Source organism: Dioscorea cayenensis, unplaced genomic scaffold (genome assembly GCF_009730915.1).
Source record: "Dioscorea cayenensis subsp. rotundata cultivar TDr96_F1 unplaced genomic scaffold, TDr96_F1_v2_PseudoChromosome.rev07_lg8_w22 25.fasta BLBR01002082.1, whole genome shotgun sequence".
In the NCBI taxonomy this organism is placed as follows: Eukaryota; Viridiplantae; Streptophyta; class Magnoliopsida; order Dioscoreales; family Dioscoreaceae; genus Dioscorea; species Dioscorea cayenensis.
The window spans coordinates 83,611-98,019 of NW_024088473.1; the positions used below are offsets into that span (position 1 = coordinate 83,611).

The following is a 14,409-nucleotide window of genomic DNA, read 5'->3' on the forward strand; positions in this document are numbered from 1 at the left end:
ATATATATATATCATAGATTTTAAATTTAAGAATGTCTGTAATAATTTCAATTCAATGTATTGACCGTTATAAACTACAAATACAAAATCTACATACCTCCAATATATTGGGGCTTCTAGAAAATAAAATATATATACTTTAAAAAGTGGGGGTGTGGTACTTAAAAAAAAATTTAAAATAAGTTTTGGATATAAAAACAGATTTGCCTCTATATTTTATGTACTTTGTCCCATTTATGAAATGGATAACAAAGGAAGAAGGAAAGTAATTTTTTTTTTAAAAAAAATTAGTTGATTTGATTGTTAGATAAATATATAAGTAAATAAAAATAATGTGCGGGTTACGGGTATGTAAACAAATACATGTTTAAATGAATTTAAAGTGTTGATATGGATATCAAACAACCCACCTATATTTATTCGTAGTATATATATTTATATATTTTTTTTTTCTAATATGCTTTACATAAAGTGAGACCCCATATAGTTATGAACATTAATTTCATTTATAAATGCAAGTTATTTTAGATTTTTTTTTAAAAAAAAATTGAAACATTTGAGAAATATGAAATATCTGTTGGTTGGTAAAATATTTTTACATTTATTCGTTAATTGCGCGTTCACGAGGGTGGGCCTTACATTTGCTGGGTCTGAAAAACAGGAAAGTATATATATATATATATATATATATATATATAAGAAAGATATGAAAGATTTATTGGAATAGACTGATTTTTGTAGGCTTTATATATTTATTAATTTGAAGCATAAACAAATTAAAAACAACTCAGAGAATCTTTTTACTAATGTATATCAATGAAAATTAGTTTTTCATAGCTGGTGTCTTGTGAAAATATTTTATATATATTAAGTTTGGAAAATGATGGAGTTCTAAAGAGGATAATTATCAAAATAGGATTAAAAAATATTTATGTTTAAATATTCTGTTTTCAAGTTTCATGAATGAAATAATAATTTAATAATTCAGAGGAACTTGAGACTATGTATGTATATTGAAGGGTTCTCATTATATTAGAATAATATATCAAACCACTTAAATATTTATAAAGAAAGTTGGAAAAACATGGGAATTTTATAAAGAAAGTAGGGAAAACATGGCATCTCTAGTAGGTTTTTAACGAATTATTTATTTTAAAAATTAAAAATAAAATAAAATTTGAGTAATTCAAAGAATCTAGTGACTATGCATATGTTCCTAAAATTTTTTGACTGTCGGCAATATTTAATGCTCGTTAGATTATCTTAATAATATATAGAAAAATAAAACAATTTGAAAATTAAAAACACATGCATGCCACATTACAAGCCATTCTAGTATATTTATGTTTTCCAATTTGTAAGGATTTCCACACATGGTCCTGGCCAACAATACATGGACTAAACTTTAACATATGCTAGACTCCAAATATAGCATGTCGGCTACCGACTACTAATTTTAAAACAATGGTTCACAGTATGTGTTTTGGATCTAAATCCAATGGATTATGGATGTCAAATGTATGTTAAAAATTAGCAGGTGATTAGTTTCACAGAAGAGAAGAATTAATCAAACAAGATTCAAGAACAAGTATATAACATGTATAATTATACAGAACTGAACTATAAATTGTATTTCCATACCTTCATTTGCTTCCATGAAGTGAGTTCAGGAGGGAGAACCATTTCATCATCGGAAACCACAGCTCTGGCTAATAATTTACCCAGAAAAGCATGGTATAGAAGTCCTCTTGATCCAAGTCCTCCGAATAACCAATACATGCATTTGTTCTTTGGTTTCACAGCATCATTCACACAGCCAAGGATCGGCAAAGAGCCGAAATTTGTTAGTGGTGGCATTGCTCTTAAACCAGCTCTAGCTCGGATGAAGGTCCATTCTCTTATACTTGGATACACAGCTGATGCTTTTGGAAGCAGCTCTTGGAGAGCCATTGAGGATTCATCTTCACAAACACTAGATGAATAATTCTTTGAGCTCCAATCCCATGTCGAACCCATTAGAACGGTTCTCGGTCCTTGGAACGATAGCCATGCATCGGATAATATTGAAGGGCTGTTGCAGCCATACTCGTCCCTGAAACAATGAGACCCTTTCAGAATACCAAACTTAATTTCGAAGGAAGCACCTCCTAGAAAATATTATGAGCTTATTATCTGATAGTTTCATCAATGGCGTACTCTGCACAGTCACTGGTTTCAGAACATTCAATTTATTAACAATGGCGTTACAACAACAGAGCAATAAGTTCAAATGTTGTCATATGTTTGTAAGTGTATTCTAAGAAAAGTAATTGTTTAGCTATTCATGTACAAATTGACATACCTTGAGTGAGCTGACAAATTGAGCTGTGCAACAACACCTCTGCATGTTCGAAGTGGCAGCTTCCCAGAGAACTCTGGAAGCATGTCCACCTTTGCACCTAGGCATATGATAACTGCATTGTATTTTCCTGCATATTGACCAATGAGAATAGATTAACGTTTTGCCAAAATGGGCAAAGACTAGTTTTAATTGATTGATTCATGTCTAATAGTAAATATTATACACTCCGCTTGGTATAATACATGTCTGGTAGTAAATATTATACATTCTGTTTGGTTTCTTATATCCATAAATACTTCATATGCTGTAAAAATATGTCCACCCTTCACAATTTCCCAGTTTCCTAATTGCATCCTTGAGGAAGAAGATAAGCAAGGTGTCCAATATACCCGAATGTAACTTGTTCCAAATAATCACATACGTCTGTAAAAAAATTTATTACCTGCACACCGTAAAGCCAATTATGAAATAATCTTTTGCTTATGTTTGCATATATTCTGTAAAGATAAGTTTTATAGGGTTAGTGTATAAGTAATCATAGTTTTTACAGGACAGGAGCAAAGCCCATTATATTTGACTACTCCATTTTGCCTCAAGTAACAACCAAAGATCTTTAGTTTGTGAAGCTCTAGCAATAGCTGAGTCAATTTTACAAATTGCTTTGCCTCAGTTATAAAAGCTGAATAGCAAACCATCAAACCAGAAGATAATTTGGAGCTTTGCATGTTATTTACTATGAAGAATAATGCATCAATAGGAGTACAAATTTGATGTGCGAAGGCAACAAAAAATAAAGCAAAATAATCTAAATTTCAATAACCTCTTATTTTGGGGAACCAAATATCAAAAAGAAAATTGAACCATAAATTCCTAGTCAAACAAAAACTCATTTATCCATGTTTTTCATATTCAGTGCAGATTTTCTCTTGAAAGCATAGATTAGTTTTCAAAGTAATTTGCAGAGACAAACTTTATGAAGTCCATGTTATTTCGCCTTGAAGGTAGTACCTCATGAGTCACAACATGTAAATGGGTTATGTTAGAATCCCTAAAATCTTTCAATTTCTCTGCAATCCTTCCCTTTCCAATGTGTTAAATGCTTGTTATTTAGTTTCCTGATTCTTTGGTCAGTCTCTTATTCTTTAGGATTTGATATTCTAGATATGGTGATTCCCTATGTCTGTTAATAGGGCCATTATGTCATTGTTAATGATAAGAACATACAATTATTGCAAAAATATTTGCATATGTGGTATGAAAAATTACCTGCTAGCTCACAAAGGGTATCAATAGATTCCTTGTATAAATTTACTTCCACCTTTTTAGAGAATGATACACATAACTCATCCGCTTGGTTTTTACAGGCGGCAAAAAGAGCCTGCAGCATAAAAATTTACATCGCTTGTTAACTTGAAAATTTCAAATGAAAAACTTCAAAACAACATGTCCAAATGTAAATATAAATACGTATATATAGTTGAAGCTCATACTTTTATACTTCTAAGATGCAAAGTAAAAAAAGACTACATACTTGAAGATAATGGGTAGGACGGATACTTAGAGCTTGAGGCATATAAACAGCAGCATTGAGTGGCACATGCAAACGAGGTACAAGATTTTGTGCAGCATCCTTATCTAGAAGCTCCAGATTACAGTTCTCAATGCATGTCCTAGCATTCTGACCAATTAAAGAGAAAATCACCATCTAATTGCATGTAAAACAAATTTTAATTGAAACGGAACTTTTTCCAAGAAATATGAAGGATATACCTCTTTCATGATTTCCGCATTTTTCTCAGTCATCATAGTTCTTAAGATACCTCTGCAGGGCATAAATTACATGAGTCCATGAAAGATTGCCTAGAGAACTGAAATAGGAATTCAAAATATGAAGGTTAACAAACCAAGGAATGTGAATGATCTTCAAGTACCCATAAATTCAGCTACAATGAATTATGACAACAAAAATAATGCATTTTGCATGTATTCTAGGTGGCAGTTCATGGTATATTAAGCTGTAGTCCTGGGCTGCTTTCCAAAAAATGGCTTAAACGCGACAGAAAAATATAACTGGCAAACAGAAATAGATAAGCTATTTGCCTTCTACAAACTATAGGTTCATCCATACAGAAGAATGATGAATCTTGGCTGATGCTATCAGGAACTCTTGCTTCTAGTGCTCTTTCTGCAACTGATAAAAGCCTTAAACACTCATTCCAGCAATCTTCACCTCTCCATAGAACTTTAACTGCAAGCAGCAATAAAGAATACCATACACTTGTGTTAGTTATGAACAACATGATTAAAATTTATTAACTAGCACTCACAAGAGAATCATACAGACTAAGTTTAAAAGCTAAAAAAATAGCGTGATATAAGAACCTTTAGGGGAATAGGGATGAAGAAGTCCTCCAGAGACACCAGATGCAGCACCACCAATTCCAACCTCATCATAGATATCTATGCATAGGTGAGAGTCCTTTGAACTATGCTGCATAATAAGGTTGATCACATTATATAAAAACCAGACAAAAGTATACCTCGCTACAAATGAGCCCTTAGGAAAACATGACCAAAAGAATTAGTGAAGAAAATTAATTTTGATGGGAAGTATACAAACAAGAATGAAAAAGGAAGATCATTTGAAAAATAACATACTGGATGAACTTTCAACAGAAGACAGCTCTGTTGGAATGCGACTCTGTGAGCATCTAAAAAGGCACTAGCTAAACTTTCAGATTGAGAAACCTCAGAATCAATAGAAAAAAAAAAGGTGGTTAACATGAGAACAACATGAAGAAGGTTAATAGATGAATTTGCCAAGATATTATAGCTAATAGATTTAAGAATAAAACGAAAGGCGAATTTATGCATCAAGCAACAGAGAGTTATTTTTTACAAGTTGTATTTTTTAATTAGCTTCATAAGTAACACATCTCCTCTTGCATGAACATAGATGTTTGTGAACTGTCAAGTTCAACTGCAACTTAAAAATCCAATCCTTCTTCATAGTAATTGTATTGTAAAAGTAGTAACTTGTTTAATGACGAAAATCTTGTTTTGAAATAGAAAGCTAAGAATCCAAGGATTTTGAACCGAATGCCATAAGGATAAATGAAAACAAAAAAAAAAAAACCGTTTTTTGTTCACTTTGAGTTCTTTTCTCAACTATTCAACATATTTGCAGGAACACAGCCATAAAAAGGAAGAAAACAAACCGCCTTAAATATAATTTTTGGCAAGTTCTAGGCGTTTCCAGACAACGGTGCGGAATCACAAGATTGGGGATTCAATAGCACAACTCCAAAGAGGAAGACAAGAATCAAATATTTGCCAAAAACTACATAATCAAGGAAATCAACATCAAAGTAATTGATAATCAGAAACAAAAATGATAAGAAAATAAGAAGCTATAGACCTGAAGAAGATGCCATGCCACAGAGAGTCCAGCAAAGCCAGCTCCAAGTACCGCATATCTTGCCGAGCAATTGTTTGCTGGAATGGTTGAAATACACATCCGGGCATTCAACATCGTCTTCATTCTGCTGCTATACGAGAGTGAATTGAAGGAGTATTTCTTTCCATTAGGGTCAAGGTAAGGGCTAGGGTTTGGAGTGAACGTTGGTGGAGGAGCTAAGAGACGGAGAAACGAAAGGCATTGCTGTTCGCGCGCTACACTATAGTCATTCGAGGATAGAGTTCTTGCATTTATCTCCAAATCCAAACCGTTGATAATTCCCTCAAAACTTGATGGACGGTTGTGGCTTAAGCATTTCACTCCTCTAGAAGGTTGCATGCTTAACTTTTATTATCTTCACTTCTAGACTTCATTATCAATATTATTTTAACAAATGACAATGGACCAAATGGTCTCTTGGTAACCGAGTTCTGCTAAATAATCTATTAATAATTTAATCCCCATTAGAACTCTTCATAAATAATGAGAATTAGAATCATGAGCAAGATACATTTTTAAAAATGTAAGTAGTGGTTATACTCTGCCTCTGTTCAAAAGTTAAAAACATATTTGTTGAAGGATGAGTAATGATTTTGTGTTACAGAGAAAAAAATATATTATTTTGCAAAATGAAAGCTAGTACAAGTTCGGGAAAGAGCAAAGTTTAACTTTGAAACTCAGCAATCACGTTCAACTTACTTTGCACTTTATAATAAATCATAGGTAATAACGAGTTTTAATTAGTTTTAAACCAAATAAAAAAAAAAATGAGACGAATTTAAGTGAAGGTTTGAATATCTCCAACCAAACAACCTTGATCACCATGCAAGAACATCAAGATCCTACGAACTGATCATTATTTGCCAACTCTTATTGCACATCTCCGCTTACATATTATATAAATATGTATACATGTACATCCTTGTGTGCGTGTATATATGTGCAAATATGTATACACACAGCAACACCAGAAATAACAACACAAAGATAACTGGTTAGAATATAAGAATCTCAACAAGACAACACAGTCCACAACAAAGAACAACAGGTAAAATTCAAAACAAGTTAGAATAAGAACTATACTATAGCAACAATATCATATATGAATGGTATAGTGGTATGTTAAACAATGCAAGGTATGGGTTGATTGGTTCATCCAGAATTGCATAAAGGAAAACAAGCAGTCAAAACAGGAGCAAGGATGCAATGCAATTTCAGTGCATCCTAAAACTGAAACAGAATGCCCTTCAATGATAGGCTGCTACTTCAGCCTTGAAATGTGAAAGAAGTTCCTCCATGCTCATCTTTGTAAGATCGGACTTGTCTCTCACACGCACACACACCTGCAAATAGGATAGAATCACCCAATAAGGTACCACAGCTTGTAGCAATGGAAACATCAAAGAAAAATCTAATTTATAATTTTGGTGTTCGAAAGTCAAATTATTATTATCTCCGATTGAAGGTAGAGAACCGAAAGACATTCTTTTGGGCATTAGAACCTGATATTAAAATTTAAATAAAAGGGCATATTTCATTCTATAAACATGAACTGAACTAATAGATTGATGTCTATATGAGCAAACAATTAGGAAAAGATTAGATGTTGTCCATTGTTTCTATACACCAGATGAGTTATCCTTAAGAGATGCACTAAGGAAGCAAATATAGAACACACCTGTCCAGTGTTTGCTTCCTCTTCCCCAACAACCAATATGAAATTGTATTGAGCTAGCTGAGCTTCTCTCACCTGTGAATAATAGAATAAGAATAACCCACATGAGGAGAACTGAATAGCATACATTATCTAATAAATCTTCTCACTATTGAAAATAGAAACTTGATGCAATATAAGTTTGAACTATGATATTCACATGGTATAATAGAAGAGCATTTAAGTTGTCAAAGGCTTCACAGGTCATCTCAACCTTTTCTCTAACGTTTCTAGGGAAAATAGCACAAGCTATATGTTCCCAGTTCATTCATTCTGTACAAGTTTAATATTAGACAGACCAATAAAGGATGGAGTGACTTCTTATAGCCATGGTATCTTCCTTTCTTGATCAGGAAAACAGTTATTTCAAAATTCTTTATAAAAATCATAACCTGGCCAAGGGTTGTAATCATATTTTTTATCATACAATCCACCAATAAAAAAAAGAAAGCAGTTAGTTACCTGTGGCAAAGAGTAGACATTTAATCAGTATGCAGCATACCTAAGCATATAAACTAGGTGAAATTTGTGCCATTATCACAAGGCGTAATAATGTTACTGTTCAGATTGCAGTTGGTTAAAAAGTTGCAAAGCTTGAGATCTATTATATATAGGATCCCAAGTCCAAGTTAGACCAAGTATTAAAAAGTAGATTAAATGTTCAAGCCTCATTCTAAACAAACAAAAATTCGAATTTAGATAAGGTTTATAGATCAAATTATACTTCTTTATTTGTCATTATAGAGTATTTAGCTGTATAGGGCAACTTATCCGAACAATGTACTACTTTTTCTATATTAATAGATTTTATAAAGATGACGAGCGTCCTGGTCATGTCAATGGCCGGAAATGTAGAAATAGCAAACCAGATTGAGAGAAGAATGAGAAGCATGCCTTCTTCTGGATCTTTCTATCTGTCATGTCAGTATCAACAAAATATCCAGCTTTATGTATCTGCTCGTGAACCTAGAGTACCATAAAGAAAGATGTTGGTAAGCAATATAGTAGAAACCCATATAATGTTGTTGTGTAGTCAATCAAATGAATGGAAAACGTCGGTATAATAGATAGCAAGAAAACGTTAGAAGCTCGAAGTAATTTCATAATACAGACGAAACAGATACCAAGATAACAACAGAATTCTTGTATGCCAATTACGCAAGCTCAATAGATAGAGATTTTCATCAACATAAAAGAATATAAACATTCAATAGTGTGCATAAATCCCACGAGGAATGTGTCATTGTGTTGTTCGCTCATTAAATAATGATCCACATGCTACTAAGTAGAATATCAACTAACAAGCACAGTTAGATGTTAGCTACTTCACAATAGGCGCATAAATCTAGCAAGGTAATAATATGCACCTTGAGAGCAAAACAATTCTTGCCGCCAAAAGAAAGCATAGAGTTCACTAGAACTTAATTGTTCATATGCAAGAACATTAAAGACAGCCTCCAGTTATGCTAGAAAAATAAATAAGGCAATTAGTCAATGCGGTGTAAATCAGATGATATGGGCCAAGTTTAATTTCAATAGGACATAATCATCATCCACTGAATTCACAGCCATAAAAGCCTCTCTATCAACAACATACCATAACAAAAGAACCGCACAGGACAGATGTTATACTAATCATAGTATTCACTTACAATAACTTCTTACATACCTGTAGGGCATATGACTGTGATTTCTCAGATACAGGGCAAACAATTGCTTGGCGTGGACTAAGCCAGAAGGGCCATTTTCCTTTGTAGTGTTCCAAAAGAATAGCAAGCATACGCTCAACAGATCCTAAGATGGCTCTATGAATCATCACAGGGCGTTCAGATTTAGCTTCATCTTCTGCTGAGTAGGATAATTTGAAGCGAATAGGAAGTTGAAAGTCCAACTGCAACCAAAGGTTCAGATGTAAGGAAGCCCACAGCATTTTAAGACACAAGAAAGACATCCCTTGTTAAATGCATATAACCTGAAGTGTAGCACATTGAAATTTTCTCTTCAATGCATCAAAAACACCAATATCTATTTTTGGCCCATAAAATGCACCATCGCCTTCGTTGATCTATGCATCGAAGAACAGAGTACACATGTTAGCTTCATCAATACAACTTTCAGAAATGGAATAGTAAACATTGGCAAGCAAATGAAGTCCGTATGAGTCTATGACTACCAATTATATTACTCTATGCCATAAATTAAGAATAGGCTTCTATTCATGAGTACTTTGTGCATCTGTTGCAAACATTTAAGAGAATTTTCATAACAAAGACAGTAACTCGAGACAGTGAGCAGATCAGGGCTTTTTTTTTAAAAAAAAAGAGCATGAAAAATTGTGATACTATTCTCAACCGATTACCAAGAGTATGAAAGTATACACAGTACACTAGCAATGGTAATACATCCTGAAATATAAACATAAACGGCATAGTCAATAAATATTCAAGCTGGCTATGAAATGTAAAATAAGAATTGAATTGGACCCCATGCACAAATCATGACAAATTTGGAATTTTTAAGTAAAATTCTACAATTAAGAGTATCTTCTGAGAAATGTGGCAATAACACTCAAAAATGTAAAAGCATTGACAAAGACAAGCTTCCAACTGTAGAGTAGTGATTAAAGAAAAAAGTGTTAAGGATACAAAAAAACCTTCACAAACATCTTTATAAAGAAAGTTCTCATAACTATAAGAGTTGAACGGGAGTTGTCCTCAAGACAATGAAAATGTTTCCTGCAAGCAGTTCCGCAACTACATACGCATATACATCAAGAAACACACAACGTTGCTAATCACTTGTCAAATATCCAAACTAATAATATCCAGTCAATATATCTCTGGCATCTAGAAAATGGCAGCTCAAAGAAAAAGAAACAGCACATCAGTATACATGAAGATTCACAAACTCTGGTGCTTCTTGGATTCAAATCAGAGCCCGACACATAAAAACCATCTCAGTGGAGAAACTTGATTTATTCTAGACAACATGGATTTTTTTTATATTTCCCATTAATTTTGCAAAATAATGTGGTCATTAATGAGAAAAAAAGAATATCGCAGAATCAACTAAACTGTACATAGCATAGCATCCAAACATCATCCCCTCCCCAAAAAAAAGAGAAAAAAGAAAAAGTTAAAAACAATAATAGCTTACCAGCCATGGTCTGCCAAATTCTTCTAAAGCCTCCTTGAGCGAAGCCTCAGCCTTATCCCAAGTTTCTATCTCCCCCAAGTATTTCTCAGGTCGCTGCATTTTTAGCACAAGTCTTGAGATGAGTTTGATCATATGTTAGACAGCATATCATATTGATATTATATAAGAGTAATGTGTTGACTGTGCATGATTAACTGTGGTGACACATAGGTCTGCAGGAGGATCTGCTTAACTTAGATCCTAAGAAAGATAAGGCTGCAGTTGGGAAATTCATAACATCAAAAGCTTGGAAAACTTACTTAATACCTTGAAGAACATCATAATAGGAAAAGTTTCACAATAGGTCCTATTTGGTAGAGCATTAAGGTGTTGATGCTGGATAATCAATTATAGCCATGCATAGGTCTGCAAGCGGATTGGCTTAAACCAAATAACAAATATAAGATTACACTTGGGAAGGCCATATAAGCACAAGCCTAACTTATAACATGGAATGATCAACTTAACAAAATAAAATAATCAATCTAATAAAAGATAATGAAAAAAATTGATGAACCAACAACAGTTAGAATGCTTGTTGGTGCCATACTGAAGGTGATAAGGCCCTCCAATTGAAGTTGGAGGTGTCACCTGTTCAAGTAAGAATTCCGTTCCTTCCATAAAGAGCATATCAAGAAACAGAATGTACAAACAGACTCTTACTGTTTTCTGGAAAAATGTACAGAAAGTGACAAAAAAAAAGTATAAATTTTTTTTAAAACAAGCAGCCATTTAATGTTGCACTACATAGACTGAATTAGTTTCAGGATTAAGTTGATTTGATAAACTAGCTTTTACTTTAGTTTTCCAATGTTCATAAAAGTCTGCATGAAAAGGATACCCATAAACACATTCAGACAAAAATATTAACATAATTTCCTAAGGAAACAAAGGACTCTTAACATAATAAACTTGCCAACGTAAAACATCACATCTCATCAATGAACATATATGAAGTTATATGTAAGAGAATTTGCTCTAACAAATTATATATTGGTTTAGTATTGGTTTAGTGAGTGCACAAGGGACATTTAAAATGATAGCACAAAAGATTATACAGATAGTACAGACTGGAGTAGCATAACAACTATAAGCAAACTGAAAGTAGGAAGTACTGAAACTAAAATGTAAAAACACCCTTATTAAGGGGAAGAAGGGACTACAGAGAACTAGCATACCGTTGACAATTCCAGCTCAAATGTGAATCCAAAAATATCATATGTGTGCTTGATAAACTCTAGAACATTCTTGACCTCCTCTTTGACCTATCAAAATATGGGAATCAATTGCCCAAAGATGAGAATGTGCTTCGTTCATATATAAGAAAAATAAGAGGTCAAAACAGCAGAAGATGACCAGAAAGCATTCTTCTAGATGCATAAATATATGAGACTACTGTAATGTCATCACAACAAAGACAACATGTAAGTTCTGTGTAACATCACAGGAGTCTTGTTTAAACATAAAAGTATTCCTAACAAGCAGCAGCCCAAATGGCCTAGCAAGACAAGACCAGTAAAGATTAACCTAATTATAATGTTTACGGGAAGATGGAAACTGATCTTTACTAATTGTAAAAATAGATCTCATGGATGAACAAGGAATGACAAATTGAATTTATGATGTTCATAAAAAAACGGAGGAAGCCTGATTTCTAGTTCATTGGTTTGATAAGTTCATAACAAAATGGATGGAGCTGCAGCCAACCAGAAACTCGTTGAAACGTAACAATCTCTACATATGGGAAGATTGGTGCTTGCTTCTCCTGATAGCAAGGTTTCAACTTTTGAGGTTTCTATTCACTAGAATCATACCCAACCCATCTAGGTTAATTACTCCTCATGCCTTAGTGTTCTTAGACTTCATCGAAGATAGTAAGAGAACAATTATATTTCTAGCAACCAAAGAAGTGGAACCAATGTCTCACAAGTCAGAAAGATGCCAGCCAAGAGCATAGCAAGTTAGAGAGATGATAAAGGGAAAGATAAAAAGAAAGTGAAATCATTGCAACAAGTTATTAATGAATGTTTGTAAGAGGATAATGCAAAACACATCATTTTTTGCTGATGCAATCTAAATCACTTCAAATCTTGGTTAAATACATTAACCATTAACTTGCATAACAACTTTCATAATGCCAACCTATTTTCCACCAGATGTGCCCAAAATTGCAAGCTGAGAAACTAGAAAACCTAACAATAAACAATGATACACCTTTGTTTTCTTCTTTCACATGCTTCTGTGATATAATTCTCTAGTATATAAAACATTAGATATCTCAAATCATCTTAATAAAGATGGCAGACTCATTCTCTTCTCTGTTCCTATTACAGAACACTAGAAGCATTGTCCATCATGGACTATTTCCAGAAGGACTGGAAGACATTATACTATGCCATGATTAAGCGCTAAATTAATTCCATAGAATTAACTTGAACTAACCTGGCTCTCCCTGCAAAATATATGTGCATCATCCTGTAAGGAGACATGAGGACAGTTTAGAAAAACGATTCAGGTAAGGTAGACTTTCTGAGCAAATATTGTTAGCACATAATCTATTGAATCAGCAGTAAATCAACGAAACAGATATAACTAAATGTTGTAAAATTATTACCTGCTGAAACCTCCTCACACGTGTCAAACCAGTAAGTGCACCACTTAGTTCATTCCTATGCAGAACTCCAAAATCAGCAAGGCGCAGTGGCAATTCTGTAAACCATGTCTGAGGATTATTCATCATTTAAGAACATTACTCAGCGTAAGAAAATTTAGAAGTTTTCTAATGAAAGCAAGAAAATATATTGACATTCATGAAGTAAGAATGCTAATATTTGTCAACAATATCATTCATTTGAAACAGGGATCATCAACCTGTTCTCATACACAAACTCTTTGCACAAAGTATCACATATATGAACCATCAAAGAGGGGCCCAAAACTTTGACTAGATTAAGTTATGTACTAACAGACAGTTTCAGCCCTTCTCATGGCATAACAAAAATCTCTTCCAGAGCATTGTGAGTTGTAGAAACTAGAAAGTATTGTGTTGCTGACTAAATATGTAAGAAACTCCGTCTGGTGAGCATTAACAGAACAAAGAGAAAAAGAGAGTGATCATGTGCACAATATGTCATAATGTAAAATGGTCCATATCAACATTAAACATGCATTGATCAGGGATTACAATCTGTCACTCATTCGCATTCATGAACAATATCTACTTCATAAACATAATTAGACACATATCTGATCAACATGAGACCAGTAAGAGCAATCAGGCAGCAAAAGGCTGAAATAGCATAACACTCTGCAACAAGGCATCATTTCTTGTAAAGGAAATATACCTTACAAGTATAAAGTATATAATGTTACAGTACTCACCTCTATATGACCTAACCCTATGCTCGAACATCAAACAATGCCCAGGGCAGTTCATTGGCTTCAGGCCAAATTCCTGTTTCTCTATCTGCATTACAAAAGATAACTTGTAGCATCTGAAAATAAGTATAACACAGGGAGCAAATGAGATGATAATGTATAAGGAATTCTATCAAGCTGTTAGTCTCCAATTCAAACTCAAAGCAGACAACGGGGAATCTGGAAGGATAGTTATTGCCTCAAAAACAAACATATTCTCTTTGTAGTTTGCAGCATGCCCAGAGGTCTCCCATAGTTGCATGTTATACATATTTGGTGTCAGGA

At 33.5% G+C, this 14,409-nt stretch overlaps 2 protein-coding genes across 4 annotated transcripts; both read right to left on the bottom strand.

The window, feature by feature from the left end:
• Positions 1-1,394: 1,394 nt before the first annotated feature.
• Positions 1,395-6,005, bottom strand: LOC120257391 (putative thiamine biosynthesis oxidoreductase ThiO). 3 transcript variants are annotated; one of them, XM_039264861.1, is made up of 9 exons: positions 5,760-6,005; positions 5,000-5,681; positions 4,724-4,832; positions 4,442-4,589; positions 4,112-4,163; positions 3,873-4,019; positions 3,608-3,719; positions 2,342-2,468; positions 1,395-2,092 (listed from the first exon to the last, which is right to left on the bottom strand). In XM_039264861.1, exons 2-9 carry the CDS (start codon positions 5,213-5,215, stop codon positions 1,621-1,623), a joined length of 1,383 nt encoding a protein of 460 aa, XP_039120795.1. In that variant the 5' UTR covers positions 5,216-5,681; positions 5,760-6,005; the 3' UTR covers positions 1,395-1,620. The 3 variants fall into 3 exon arrangements, with proteins under 3 accessions (XP_039120795.1, XP_039120797.1, XP_039120796.1); XM_039264863.1 differs by lacking the exon at positions 5,000-5,681 and having other exon boundaries at positions 4,724-4,827; XM_039264862.1 differs by lacking the exon at positions 5,000-5,681.
• Positions 6,006-6,847: 842 nt separating this feature from the next.
• On the bottom strand, positions 6,848-14,403 carry LOC120257402 (threonine--tRNA ligase, mitochondrial 1-like). Its single transcript, XM_039264878.1, has 11 exons — positions 14,324-14,403; positions 14,089-14,173; positions 13,322-13,416; positions 13,150-13,182; positions 11,886-11,972; positions 10,669-10,761; positions 9,485-9,577; positions 9,182-9,403; positions 8,407-8,478; positions 7,477-7,548; positions 6,848-7,141 (listed from the first exon to the last, which is right to left on the bottom strand). Exons 1-11 carry the CDS (start codon positions 14,393-14,395, stop codon positions 7,046-7,048), a joined length of 1,020 nt encoding a protein of 339 aa, XP_039120812.1. The 5' UTR covers positions 14,396-14,403; the 3' UTR covers positions 6,848-7,045.
• Between the last annotated feature and the right edge of the window lie 6 nt (positions 14,404-14,409).

Excerpts from the sequence above, each read along its gene's own strand:
- LOC120257391 (XM_039264861.1), bottom strand. The coding sequence starts at position 5,215 with ATGCATAAATTCGCCTTTCGTTTTATTCTTAAATCTATTAGCTATAAT. Across the intron at positions 4,164-4,441 it reads GAACCTATAGTTTGTAGAAG|AGGTATCTTAAGAACTATGA; the intron begins GCAAATAGCTTA and ends TATGCCCTGCAG. Across the intron at positions 4,020-4,111 it reads ATGCGGAAATCATGAAAGAG|AATGCTAGGACATGCATTGA; the intron begins GTATATCCTTCA and ends TTAATTGGTCAG.
- LOC120257402 (XM_039264878.1), bottom strand. The coding sequence starts at position 14,395 with ATGTATAACATGCAACTATGGGAGACCTCTGGGCATGCTGCAAACTAC. Across the intron at positions 8,479-9,181 it reads CACAGTCATATGCCCTACAG|GTTCACGAGCAGATACATAA; the intron begins GTATGTAAGAAG and ends ATGGTACTCTAG. Across the intron at positions 7,142-7,476 it reads AGGAAGCAAACACTGGACAG|GTGTGTGTGCGTGTGAGAGA; the intron begins GTGTGTTCTATA and ends TCCTATTTGCAG.